Source organism: Nelumbo lutea, chromosome 5 (genome assembly GCF_056320005.1).
Source record: "Nelumbo lutea isolate HS-2025 chromosome 5, American lotus-T2T, whole genome shotgun sequence".
Lineage (NCBI taxonomy): Eukaryota > Viridiplantae > Streptophyta > Magnoliopsida > Proteales > Nelumbonaceae > Nelumbo > Nelumbo lutea.
The window spans coordinates 16,037,145-16,052,160 of record NC_142688.1 but is presented as its reverse complement, the minus strand read 5'-3'; the positions used below and the strand labels follow the sequence as shown (position 1 = coordinate 16,052,160).

The 15,016-nt window shown below is 38.3% G+C and overlaps 1 protein-coding gene across 2 annotated transcripts; it reads left to right on the top strand.

The window, feature by feature from the left end:
- Window positions 1–11,754: 11,754 nt before the first annotated feature.
- On the top strand, window positions 11,755–14,197 carry LOC148850592 (transcription factor bHLH94-like). Of its 2 annotated transcripts, XR_016099876.1 has the most exons (4): window positions 11,787–12,978; window positions 13,240–13,659; window positions 13,793–13,960; window positions 14,135–14,197. XR_016099876.1 is itself a non-coding variant. In XM_088947624.1 (3 exons), the coding sequence occupies exons 1-3, from the start codon at window positions 12,505–12,507 to the stop codon at window positions 13,886–13,888; spliced, it is 990 nt and encodes a 329-aa protein (XP_088803750.1). In that variant the 5' UTR covers window positions 11,755–12,504; the 3' UTR covers window positions 13,889–14,197. The 2 variants fall into 2 exon arrangements, 1 of the variants encoding a protein (XP_088803750.1); XM_088947624.1 differs by having other exon boundaries at window positions 11,755–12,978; window positions 13,793–14,197.
- Window positions 14,198–15,016: the final 819 nt, after the last annotated feature.

The window sequence follows — 15,016 nt, the reverse complement described above, 5'->3', positions numbered from 1 at the left end:
AGAAAAGCATTCCCTCTATATTACCATTACCAAACGCCCCCAAACCAATAAGCTGGTTTCTAATATCTATACAACAACATTTAGGTGGTGAAGCTCAAGCACCAGTTAGCAGCTGGCAATTTGCATCTCCGCTGAGGCAATTTTGGTAGTTGACGCAAAACGTGTAGGTAATTAGCATTCGACTGGATCCCTATATAACGAACAAATTTGAATTGAATTCAACTCTAGAACTATTTTGCTGTCACTTTGTGCAAAATCCTTTGTATTTTATTTTTTGAATGACCTTTGAAGCAGTGAAGCCAGGCCTGATCTCATTTTGTTTGTAAATGAGATCAAGAGGGTTTGTATCAACTATTTTGCTGGACTTCGAATACCATTTTTCCCTATAATGAACGCCATCAAGAGGCTTTCTATTGTGTATGTGCCTTTGAATTCTTAGCTGTGACCCTTTTCTTAACTCAACTTGCATTTGTGGAGAAAGATGAGAAAGCAGGGAATTTCCATTGAGGGAAAATAATAGCCCTTCAACTCAAGCATCATCAATCATTTATAGAAAAGAAGAAGGTTTGCTTGTTCTTCCAATCTCCTCTTGTGTACCAAATTGATGGAAATTTTGTTTCAGAATTGTAATTAGAGTGGGGGACCAGGAACTTTCTCCTTAATTTTATTGTCTAATTCATGTGCATTTTTTTTTTCAATTTACTCATTGAATTTTGTGGGTTAACAGCCTATACATGGGCAAACTAGAAAATAGCATAGGTTAATTATGTTTAACAAATTGTGAGGTTCATACCTCATAATGGTTATTACCTAACCCAATATACAATTTACAATTATATTATAGGTAACCAAGTCCCTCTCGCAAACTATGTGAAGAATGAGGGCAAAATTTTCTACAAATAAAATATAAGAAAGTTAGGATATGTGGCTGACAACACAAAGGCCATCATATCAGGTCCACCAGAACTCCCATATTTTTACAGGCTTAAGAAAGTGTTTATCATATAATATTTCCAGGGGTTTTCGGTAGCTTCCGATTCTTTTTTATGTCAATAGTGACTCCAAAATTCTTAGCTAGCTTTTTTATAGGATTCCTTGTACTGATAAATATAATAACTCTGCGATTGGAATAATCTGTTGTCATTTGTTTTCTTATTTGAAGGAAGGGAAAAAGAAACAGAGAGAAATAAAATAGCAATGCTGTGTACAGGTACAGGTGATCTATTAGAGCAAGTTTCTCAGAGTGAATTAATGCTGAAAAATACTTCGTTTTTGGTTAGCAATCCTGATACTTTATTGGAGCAAGTTTCTCAGAGTGACCAAACGAAGCTTATGTTCTATTGTCACAAAAATTGTAGAAAATCCAAGTCATCAAGTATTACCAAAAACTAAGCTGACAAAGAATTGTCTAAATTATTGGAACAGAGACACGGTTTATGTCAGGCATAATGTCAACCTCAGCTGGGCCATAAACAAACTGGATTAGAAATGGACGATATAGTCTTCTTCTCAGATCTGAAGTACCCAACATTAAGTTCATGATTAATTAAGATGAGTAGTCGTGATTCAGATCCAATTAAGACTAGTTAGAGACTCTTGACCTCGCAAGTCTATTTTAATAAAGACAAAGGGGGGGGAGAGACAGAGAGAAAAGAAATGAAGTACTTCAATGGGTCCAAATTAATTTCACACCAAGGCTGCTGAGTTTGTATTTTACTAGATGAAGTCACGAATTTTATGGTAATTAAGTTACATTGTTTATTTTTATGGCCCTACTTCCTTAGTCATTGTCATGCATGTAAATGTACAGCCAAACTATATACAGAGAACACTCTAAGATTCAAATAAATGGGTAAACAAGAGACAAGGAATAATTTTAAGCATGTTAGTGTACTGCAAGTATAAAGTATATATGCATGCAAAGGTATTTTTTTTTTTCTGAGCATATCGTCCAGAGGTGAGAGATCCCTTTCTGAGAGAACAGGTAGGTATATGTGCTTCAGGACTCCGCACGATCCGGTCTATCTTTATTAATGGCGAGTAGCGACCAGGGTATTACGGTTTTGCCTAACTAAAAAAAGACAAAAACTCCACTAATCCATGGATAAAAACCACCATCCTGTATTGATTTCTATCCTTACGAACACGGGTTTTTTGGGCTTTTCAGGATGATGATGTCCAACTGCCAAGACGTTGGTAGGGGCCAGGAGGCAGCAGGGAATATATGGGGCCATAACTTGCCAGCTGAGGAGAGGGCGTTGTGGCATGTGGAGGTGGAGCTAGGCTCGTTCCCTCGAGGTTTCTTATGGCAGTACCCAAAATCAAGAAACCCACGGGCCCAATTACCAAGTGTCCAGTATCCCATTTGGATTGGATAAAGAATTTGATAGTTGCTACATTACACGGTTCATCCAGCAAACCCGTCCCCACTTGCCCCACACAGACACGGGAATGGATTTGAAATTCGGAATATTTTGGCTTATTGGAGGTGAAGGTGAAGGTGAATCATCTCATATTCTCATCCTCCGAAGTCCGATCATATATATCCATAAACGTATTCAATCTACTACTACATCTTTCCTTTTGGCCTTTGGCTAAATTAATTTACGATTATGCAATGTATGATTTAATAAAAATGCAACAATGTTCTCTCTTTCACACACACACAAATTCTCTCTCATGTTGTCTGCTTCCTCTAAGATGCCATGCCATGTGAGTAGGGGTCTTATGCAAACAGCTGTTTTATTCTGCCGCGGTTTTCGTCGACCGTGCCCATACGCTGCAGCTGCAGCGGTGCGGGTGCCCACCAATTAGCTCAAGACCGACCCCTGCCCCCCTGCTGACTGGTGAGGTCTCCGACGTGTTCGGTCTTTTAGTTCCACGTGTTTGGTTGGGAATACAAGCTGGTGCCTGTCCAAACGAGCCCGAAAACCAACTTGTCAATTCACTAGCTAGTACACACACGTAAAAGGAAAGCAATGCCAATATTGCAAGGACCACACCACACTCTCCTCCAACTCCATCCACACTTGTATTTCAATAAAATTACTCAAATCCACTCCACTCAATTAATTCTCTTCAAACTCCACAAAATCCAAACCGTTGGATTATATATATATATATATATATATAATATTCCAATCTCGTGTTTGCTGCTTCATGAACTACAAAACCTTACTCTATATGCATATTCATCCAAATCCAACTAATCAATACATCAAATATAAAGATAAACAGACATACCTTGAGGAAGAAAATAGTGTGAAGAAGACGGAGTAACGCAGTAGTGAAGTGGGGCACCCATGAAGAGGCCATGACCCCAAACGATAAATGTGTAAAGTGTCTAGCAATTATTTGAAAGCATAATACGGGTTGTACCCCGCGTGGCCGTGTGTATAAACGTACTATGTAAAAATTTTGGACCTCAGCCCACGGCCTTTTTCTTTTGAAAGCCATATCCATTTTAACACGGTCGGCTAGCAACTGGACCCGACGAGACGAGCCAAAGGCTGTTAAAACTGGTGGTGCAGTGGTGCTGGGCCGCCCTCCTAAGACCTGATGAAAAACATAACAACAGTGCCCGTATACGTGGAATCGATGACGTTCATTGTATGGGCTGATGGTCCCAGTAGACACGTAGAACTGGTTAAGCCGCGTCCATCACTAGCTAGCGTAATACATGATATCTGACTGGCACTGTTATTGGTGCGTTCATTTGTGTTCACACAAAGGGCCGGTATCTCTACTTGTAACGTGTGGGCCTACGGAATCTCGGATCAGATCCAAATAGGTCTCGTTTTTGCTGGCTGTATATGGCGGGGCATACTGGGGGAGGAAGATTTGGAGGACAATTTGGGCAATTTGCAAACCCATGTCGTCCACTTGGCCCACAAAACTCTAATCATGCTGGTTTCTAGCTAGACTTGAGAATGTCTTGGACAGGGCCTTTCCATGGTGGGTACGGGGTACCCATCCATGGTCACGTGTCTCCTGTGACAAAGCACGTGATCTGCGTTTTGCAGTAATGCACAATTAAACTAGACTTGTGGTAATAAGATTAAAATAGGCCTTTTTTTACTAAATGATAACTAGCAACTTTTGGTTACTGATTTAGGGACCCCCCTGATGTCAAGTGGAAAAAACTAAAATCGCCACTAACTACTATATTTGCTCCAAGTCTAAGGTACCCTTGTTAGATTAATGGTGTCCACTTCATGCATGCACCTTGTCCAATGAATGAATATTATTTGAAAAAAAGGGTTCAATGCATTCTGCGATATACATATAGAGAGAGAGAGAGGGGGGCTTGAACTGTTTAAGAAACTATTGTTGGTTTGAAAAATCTTTTCCCATTGAATTTGCATACAGTAGATCAATCAACTTAAAGCTAATATTATCACATGTTAAAATTAAAGTAAAATATTATTGGTCAAATTAGTGAAAATATATAATTTAGTCATTGAAAAATAATTTAATTATAATGAGACATTGCTTGGTCTAGGGCTACAAATAATTGAACAAGATTTGATTTGAAACGGAATTTGACCCGCTTAGTTGATGGATCAAATTCAATTATACCCCAATCCAATCTGTTAATTATGAATATATATTATAATATATTCGAATTCGAATCACTCTTAAAAACCCAACGGTTTCTTATTAGATTTGGATCAGTTGAATTTCTTATCAAATCAGATCGGATATACCTTTTACTGAATCCGATCCCAAGCTTAGTGCTATATGAGTATATGGTAGAACTTTCTCTTCATAATTTTAATGAAGCAATTAAATAGAAAATCAGATAGTTATTTAAACAATAATTTTATTTTAAAATAAATAAAAAATAATAATAGTCTAATCAGTGACTTCACTGAGAGCATTACTTTTGTTTTAAAGAATTAAAATTAGCCGCCTTCTTAGCTGTGGTAATTGTGTATGTGCTCTCTTTAATTAGCATTGACAAATCAAACCCATATTAATGGAGCTTATCCAATAAATTGATAAAAAAAATTGTTTGAATTGGTAATGAGTTAAAATTGCTTGACCAGACAATACCCATAAAATATTGTAAGCTAATCGACTAGTTATCAATGATGAAGACTTAAGAAACCTGCTTTTGTACTACCTAACATTGAAACAAAAAATTAGAAATCTAAATAAAACAACACTAATTATCTAACTATAATATCTGCTTTAGGGTTTATGCATGATTATTTTTTGGGAGAGGGAGATAGAACTTTATTAATTCATTTAAGTTAGATGGTTAAAATCATCCGTACTGATTACTGAGTTTTTTCCCTTTCTTTCTACAGGTACTCTTGCAGGTAAGCCCATATAAAGAAAGGACCTGATCTTTTGAATTAGCTACAAGTGGGGAGTTATGAGGCTCCAAGATTATAGCTATAAACCCTATGATGTTATGCATTAATTTCCCTCTCAAACAATTCCTAGGTCTATACGAAAAGGCTTTATTTATCCACATGATATTAGGTTCACACCTAGCTCATGGAAGACCAATGATAAGCAGAACAACAGATGGAGTCCTTAGGTTCCAACTAATTAAGCTCCTACTTGGTACAATGACTCTACCTAGCTAGAAAGCCCTTTCCTATTCCTATGTATAATTGAGCTATTAAGGTAGTCTCCTTGATGTAAATTAAAAACATGGATCTCCATCTTTATCGTTCTTTGAGAAGTATGTATGACACTGAGTATAGTTATGACACAAGGGAAATGTATGTTGAACGGATCCAGACATGAGCTTGTTAGATACATGCATGGTCCCAAACAGCATTCTGAAACATTGTTCCTCCAATAATTTTATTCTTTGTGGGTTGGTGTAGGAATGTATATATATTAATGAATAATGAGAAACTATTCCATTATATATCCAGAATGCAGCAATAACAATAAATTCAGGGCATTGAATATATGTCCCCGGCGCCGTTTAAATATTTGTATTGTCCATATATAAGAATCACTTGACCAGTGAGCAGGGGTTCCTTTATACAAATCCAACTCATTTGATCCATCACTTAAGAGGGTTGTGGTGGTACAAGTCCAAAATGGGTTCACATGTCTGTCCGCACCAGTCTTATGCCGAGTTTGAGCTCTACTGCCCTTCGCCATCTGGCAAAAGGAGTGTAATTTTTCTGACCTTGTTGATAACCAAAATCAACTACTGTTGGAAAAGTGCCAAACAAAGTATGACGCTGATGACGCATGCCAAGAACACTACTATACATAAGAACATGGCTAGCTAACCATATATATATATATATATATATATATATATATATATATATATATATATATATATATATATATATATATATATATATATATATATAGGAGGGTCCAGAATGTATATGTATAGGGATAGCTTTAATTAATTCATTTAATTAACAAATAGAAATTAAACCTCCACCAGACTCTCTTCAATTCAAATCCCCCCACAGTGTTTACTGATAGGGTAAAACCGACCTCCGGTCTACTGACATGTGACGCGCAACCAACCTCTGGTTTACTAACATGTGACACGTATACAGAACTGCCAATCAATTTTTGAGCTGAACGATGAAGATTAGGAGTGGCCACAAGCCGAGTTCTTTATAAGTTATTTGAGCTTGGTTCGGTTTGGTTTTAATCAAGTTTCGATTCGAGTTCGAGCTCAATTTACAGGCTTATTTATTAATTGAGCCAATTTTGAGCCTAATAAAACTCGGCTTGTGAGGCTCATGAGCTGAGCTTAAATAGCTACATAATAATAATAATAATAATAATAATAATAATAAATAATATAGATATAATATTTTTATTTTTATATATAATAATAGCTAATTATTATAATTCTTAATGTTTAAATATCAAATAAAATTTATTATATATATATATATATATATATATATATATATATATATTTTTTTTTTTTTATAAAACATTTTTCTCAAGTCAAGCTTGAGTCGAGCCGAGCTAAGCTCGAGCTTACGAGCTTTTGATTTGAGTCGAGCTCGAGCTCAAGGTTCTAGCTTGAACTAAGCTCCAGCTCGATCCTCATACTGCCTTGGCAAGCTGAGCTCAAATAGCTAGCTATTAAGCTCCGCTCGGCTCGAAACCACCCGTAATGAAGACCTAGCTAAACTTCGGACCGAGGAGAACTACCTCAGGGTTGTGAGCCCATCTTAGTAGGTGACCTAAGAAACAAGCCACCTTGAGCTTCTGTGAAGTCTTGACAAACGAGTGACCACAACAATTATTGAATCAAGGTTCAAGGAAGCAACACCTACCGAGATGACCTATTATCAGATGCAAGCACAAAACCTTACTACATGTCTTAAAAAATGATCAATTGGCAATCCATGCAACAGATTAGACGTTACGTAAAATTGTCCATCAATCGACAGGACCCAGCCAAGCATACTACACCACACCAAACACCACATGGCCAAATCACCCAACAGGTGGCCCCAAATAAGCCCTAAGTGGCTCGGATGATTTCCAAGTGCTCCAAACTGAATCCCGGTCGACCAGGCTGGTCTACAAATGGCCTGACTAAACCACAAATGTTTCAGAACCAAGCTCCAGGTGTTCTAACCGGGTCCAAGATGCTCAAAACTAGATACCAAGTGAAACCTATATAAATGTAAATGTTAGAATAGCATTCAATTGGGCAGAATTTTTTCATTAATTCCCACTTAATCACCAGACAACTCGGTGCACTAACTTGATCATTGAAGTTACAAACTCGAAATATCACCCCGGGCTATCTGACTTTTTTTCCCTCCTTACAGCTACCTCCGAGCTGTTTCTCAGGCCTGGGGAGGTTTTTGATGGCATCATTTACCTTACTGGATTATCTCAATGGAATCTAGTCTTATCATGATATTAAGATTTTATATATAAGTATATTCAAAACATTAGAGTGTTAATTGGTTGCCTATACTGTATCCCGACATCTAAAGGAAGGTCTACGACCGGCTACATGCAATATGCATGATGTACCACGTTTATGTATGATTAATTATTTTGTCTTTTGTTTCCCCGACCTAACCTGGTAGGTAAGCTGCTGTCCATCTCCATGAAAGACTAGAGTTTTATGGTCTTCAAGGCAGCCGGCTACTGGTTGTCTCTACTATGCATAATGTCCCTAAAAGCTAAGAGACGAAAACGGATTTTATTATATTTTTATTTTCATAGATTCTAGAGAGATAGAGAGAGAGAACATCAAACCTTGAGCTTGAGAATGCAAGCTAGTTATTTTTGTTTGGATTGCTTTTCAGAAAGGTTTACTGCACCAAAACGAAGACTGTAATTTTGTAATGCCCTATTCTTTTATTCGTTAACTTGGAAGGACTAATTGCTTGATGAATGGTTAGGAGTTAGGAGTTAGGAGAGATTACAATAGTTAAAAGGAAAATGCTGCTTAATTGCTTGATGAATGGCCTCTATAAGGCAGACTAATTATTAGGGTCCGATTCATTGAAACACAAAAATGAAAGAAACTACTCGGGTATTCCCTTCTCTCTCAATTAGGCTTTTGGTCAATCACTTTAGATCTGTCGAGTTTCAAAGAGAGAAGGGGATTAATAAATTAAGGAGAGATTCTGAGACCCCACGGGATCGTGCGAGACGATTAATTAATTGCAAGTAAGAAAGCAAAATTATGATGATTGGATAAATTCAAAAATCAAAAAATTAATAATGAACTTAAAAAGTTTGTTTTCTGTATTTCAATATGATAGTATGGACCAATGCAATCTTCCCGAGTTAACTTAAGCACGAATCTCAACAATATGCCACGTGCCACATGACGAATTCACAATGGGGCATAATTGTCGGAATGGGATTACCACCGCATCACAATTCACAATTATTCACACCAAACACGTACTCCCTCGCCTTCCTTTTCTCTTGATATCTGTATTCGCTCTTTCTTACGTGTGCGAGAGAGAGAGAGGTCCAAAATCCAAATCAATTGTTTGGCAACTGATCCACTTATGAATGTGGAAAGACAATTGAATAGAAACAATGAGACGACTACGTGGGACCACCACTAGTCAGCAGCTGTCACTACCCAACAGTTGTGCAAATTCTTTCAAGGAAGGAAGGAGACTGGAGACGACAAATTAAAGCATCATCAAATACATGTCTTTCTCTCTGATCATATTTATTCATCAATCCATCTCATCTCTACTGAGACAACAAATCAAACCAAAATTGTTTGAATCTTTTCTGCACACTCATTTGTGTTGTGTTTACACTTTACACACGCGTATACATAGAAAATACAAGTGCTGAACTGCGGACTGCGGAGCAAACAACAGCAAGAATACAAGTACATCTTATAAATATATATATTAACGTACGTATGTGCCCATGTAATTGTGTATATTATATTATATATATATATATATTATATGATCCATTTGCATTAAGCATCGCTCAACTCAACTCAACAATTGGTACCCAAGTACAAATTAGTCAGGCCTTTGAGATTCTCTCGCCAGTAGCAAACCCACTACATTCCCTTCTCCCAAAAACGAACAATGAAAATAGAAAATTTAACTTAATCGGTTAGGTACCCGGAATATAAGGAGCGCAATCCACGGTTCCCTTAATCTTCACACATCAAATAACCCAACCCAACAGCTAATCCGGTTTAGCGCCTACTTAATCCATAGTTTTGCCAATACGGTGCATTTATATATAAATATATATTTCTGAACCCCTTGGTGTTAGTAATTAATCTATTTGTATGTGGTCAAAGAATGTCAAATATATTGGGGAAGGATCAGAGGGATTGAGGATTTTGTACAGCTCGAATTCTGGGCTGAGCAGTGGGAAGATGCGTTGTGGTGAGTGAGGATCGATTATATTTGTGGTACAAACTATAAACCGAGGTTTGCGCTTCAGCTGCACATGTTTAGACTGAAAAAGGTAGGGTTGGCCGGGTTGAAGCAATTAAGCTAGCTTACCAGTGGAGCAGAAAGAAGGAAAAAGATATTATGAATTTTTTTTTTTAGGGAATTCATGCATTTTTGTCTTAAAGTGATGAGCTGGTTGAGTGGTGATTAAATTTGGAAGTACCTCCATCATCTCATGCCATGGAGTGCAAGTTGATGGGAAATGAGACAAAGATCTAACGTAGACTTGAGGAGGAGGGGTTTAATTAATAATGACTCGATCGGTACATGTTCCCCGGCCAGACCCAACACCGACATGCACCTAGCTCCATTGATCCAGGGAGAGATGATCGAGTAGTCGTCCATTATTCTTCCCCCACTCTAATAGTCTCTACTACACCTCCCAACTGATAATGACAAAACAAGCCGGTTTTTCTTGCAAGAATGCGTTTGAACCTGGCACATTCTCCTTGGACATTCCTCAATGCTGAAAGCTATGATACATTGGACCGTGACGGATGATGGACCCATTTGCCCTTTCCTGTCTCCTCTCTTCCCCCATTATTAGGTTTCTCATCAAATCAACCCCATTAGTCTTTCACAATCCATCAGATTTGGGTCTGGATTCTTTTTGTTTCTCTTCCCCCTTTTATTTATTTGTTTCCTTTGCTTCTTCTTCTCACTATAATTCTGCTGCATCCATCGTCTCCTTCATTCCCACCTCAACCCCACAATTCAAATTCAAAGGATAAGCATTTCAATATAATTCATGCAACATGTATGTACTATCATTTTCTAATTATGATAAATGTTAAATACTTAAATGCTTGTATACATACATGATACACCCCAGATCAGATTTGGATATGGAATCGTGTCCATGATCCAGTATTAAACTATGAATGTTAATTTTAGGATTCGGGGACCCGCCAGCACGGAATCGGTGATTTGGTGCTAGCGTAACTTGTCATTTGTAACAGTTATTCTCACAATAACCAGTGATTTATTAATTACTAATAATATACGCACCAACGTACGGACGATTTCACACCAGCAAACCCTCCAACTCCAACCAGATTCTTCCTATCATTCTAACCATAAAATAAATTGACATATTCAAGTTGCGGTCTTCTTAAGGACTCTTTAATCGTCACCGAATCTCTTTAACAACCATATTCAATGCGATATGCCAGTTGGGTCTTAGTGTCTTACGTTGCTTAATCATTCCTTCCACATCAATTTATGGCGATATATATATATAATCCCGGCCCGTTGCCCCCTTGGCAAATCGCCCCTATATCTTAAACTATTATTTATTACTAATTAATTAGGGTGCTAACCCACCCCTCTTCGGCTCTTCCTGTAGTAGTAAGTAAAAGCTAAATACACAGCAGGGGAAGATCACATCTTGATCCATTCTTGACTCTTGTGTTGAGTGAACTCATAAAATAATAGTAAAAACAGTCACACGATAACTTATTTATTTGAGTAAAGCATCCATCAAACAGTACAGTTACAGTATTATTATGCATTCTATGACATCTGTCTATGTATATATGAACTTTTGGAAGGAGAAGAAAGGAGTGAGAGAGAAATTATAGTAGAAAGAAAAAGGATACCCACTATTACTAAATAAATAAATAAATAAAAATAAACAAAAAGAACGAGAGCCACGATTGTCGAATGTGTTGTTATATAATTACCCATTAAAATATATATATATATATATATATATTAAGAAAAGTGGAGGACGGTAATTAAGTAATATACAAAGCTTAAATAATAAAATAAATTAAGCGTGGGGTTAAAGAACAAAAGAGGACATAAATCTTGGGAAAGGGAGTTGGTCTTTATCGTAGATGATTGCAGGGTGGCTTTGTTTGTGTGGTCACATGGATTCCCTGCTGCACAAGTCCGACACCTGAGCGAAGCTGCTTTCTTCTGCTCATCTCTACGTAGTACGTACTCTTTTCCCCCTCTCGTCTCACCTCAGTCCTCCTCAGTCCTCAGCCCTCACCTCACTCCCCTCCCTATATTATCTGCTTTTCTCTCACAGACACAGTCTCTCTCGGGCTTTCCCCGATCTCTACCAGAATCTCTGCTTTGTCAGCCTTTTCATCTATCTTTCTCTCTCTCCCTTTCGATTTTTACGTCTGACCATCATTATTACCAAATCAAACACCCCCCCCCCTCGATAACCTTCTTTTTTATTTATTATGCCCTCAACCCTCAACTAATTACGATTATATTCTGTCTCACGTGCAACTCGCGCTGTAGCCTCTAAGGTTTAGAAGTTAGATTTGTTTGATTATCGCCTTTAAAAACCTCTCCCCACTTCTCCTTCGAGGAAAGACCGAAAGGCGAGAGTTTATTTGGTTGTTTTGCTTTGTAGTTGTGCTTCTGCGGGTTTTCTTGGTTTCGGTTGGGCTTCTAGAGAAAAAGAAAACAAAAAAAAAAGAGTTTCAGGTAGCTTCAGACCTTTTTTGCATTTGAAAGAAATTAACGACTGCTCTCTTCTGTCGAATATGTTTGTATCTGTGTGAGAAGGGAACTAATCACACATACAAGGAGTTTGTGAGCAGACAGAAAAGCAGAAGAGATAATGGCGTTGGAAGCTGTGGTGTTTCCACAGGACCTGTTTAGTTATGGCTGCAAGGATTTGTACTCCTTGGGGGGAGGAGTAGGAGGTTGGTGCTACGATATTACCCTAGAAGAAGACAACAACAAATGTGGTCTTCAGATGCCTGACAAGAATATGGAGCAGGGTCTCGCTGGAAATTGGGACTCTTCTCCTTCTTCAATGGTGCAAAATATGAAGGAATGGGACGCTAATTCTTCCCCGGAGGCTTGCACCGGTGATGGCGGCTTCTTTACCGGCGGAGGCTTTTCCCCTGTGGATGCTCAAGCAGCGACGTCGGGTCGTCGTAAGAGACGACGCACTAAGAGCTGCAAGAACAAAGAAGAGGTTGAGAATCAGAGGATGACCCACATTGCCGTCGAACGTAATCGTCGGAAGCAGATGAACGAGTATCTCGCCGTGCTCCGGTCTTTGATGCCGGCATCATACGTTCAAAGGGTCTGCCTTTCTCCCTACTTTTTTCGCCGCATTAAGAGATCCATTTCGTATACTTGATTTGTTTGCTTTATCGCTTAAATTCATATTTTCTTTTAATCATCTTTTTTATCTTCACGCATGCCAAGAATTACCATTACAAAAAGACATTATTAAGTCGCTCAGTTTAGAAAAAAAAAATTACATTAAAAATTCTCCATCAAACCCTAATAAATTAATCTCTTTGTTTTTGTTCCTGGGGTATTTGTTTTTGTATGTAAACAGGGCGACCAAGCATCAATCATAGGGGGAGCAATTAATTTCGTGAAGGAGCTCGAGCAACACCTCCAATCCCTGGAGGCCCAGAAACGAATAAAGCAGCAATCGGACGCGGGTTTCTCTTCTCCATTCGCTGATTTCTTCTCCTTCCCTCAATACTCTTCATCCTCTACTCATTGCAACAACCCAGCCGGGTCGGCATCTTCGGCGGCGGGGAGCAATGAATCTACGGCCGAGAACCGGTCCGCAATTGCCGATATCGAAGTGACGATGGTGGAGAGCCATGCCAACCTCAAAGTACTGTCCAAGAGGAGACCCAAGCAGCTGTTGAAGATGGTAGCCGGCTTCCAAACCCTGCGTCTAACAATCCTCCACCTTAATGTCACATCCGTCGATCAAATGGTCCTCTACTCATTCAGCGTTAAGGTTGGTTTGGTTGGCATAACAGTTACAACAGTTTTCCGGCATTAATTCAATCAATTCCATTTCCATCTCCTCTCCTCATCTTCCTCCTTTCCTGGTCTTCAATTTAATTGATGTTTTATTATATTGGAGACAGGTTGAGGACGAGTGTCAGCTTACCTCGGTGGATGAAATCGCCACAGCTGTTTATCAGATGCTAGGTAGGATTCAGGAAGAGTCTGAATTGAGCTGAAAGGGGCCGGGTGCAGTTGATTTCCCCAATAATGTAGTAATTCCAGAGGAGTCGTCTCCAAATATCCCAAATGTAATTCTCCTCAACCAACCCTTCCCCAGTCCCCATCTCATTGTATGGAGAAAGAGGTGGACTTGTTTCTTATTATATTTTAGGAATTAATTTCTTTAGTTTGTATTTGCCACGGCCCAATCCCAATGTGACCAATATATATTTCACCTAATTCCTGGGCGCTTGTCTCTACAGGTGTATGAACTCAACTCTGAACTACTTTGAGATTTAGGAGGTTTATGTTCATCAAAAAGTAAATGATATTGTGTACATGCCAAATAAGGAAATTTTGTATATATATATGAGCGATCTAGGCTATATGTGAATTGGGCAACATTAATTTGACTATACATATATACCAGATGCTCACTCTTTAAGCGCAAAAACCCATGCAGATCCCATCATCTTATAACCCTCGAAAACCTACCTACCTGGAGCCTGGAGGTGGATTCTTTGCTTCAACTGATTTAATTCCCATAATTTCCTCCATCGGCAATTGTTTGTAGATTTATCATTGATTGGAGTCTAAGTTTCCTTTTTGCTGGTATGTGATTTTTTTTGGGGCAGCGGGCCCATTGATCAAGAATCAAGACGTGGCCAGCTGATATTGCATGATCCAATTTTACGTGATACAGTTGGTTTTTTTTTTTTTTTGTTTTTGCGTAGAAGCTTTAAAAATTCTTAATTAAACAATCATGGAGAAATACATATTACAGATTAATTGTAACGGGGAGAAGGCCTACGACTGAGAAAGAAGGGAGACAAATGAATAACTCCATATCAAATCCAATTATGAGGAGTTGGCTGTCTGTTTGGCCAAACTTATTAAATAATGCATCAAATATACAAGACAAAGAAATTTGTTGCAGTTTCTAGATGCTGACGGCATACATGATGTTGTTTTCCAAAATTTAAACTAATTGCCACATCAGCAAAAAATATATTGATTTTTCTGACGTGGCAGTTTTTTTTTGTTTCAAAAAACAAAATCATAGACATTGGCAACACAATGTTAGCTTGGTGCTTTTGTTGTGGAATCAACGCTAATATAGATAGGTCAAATTTCTCAACCAAGCC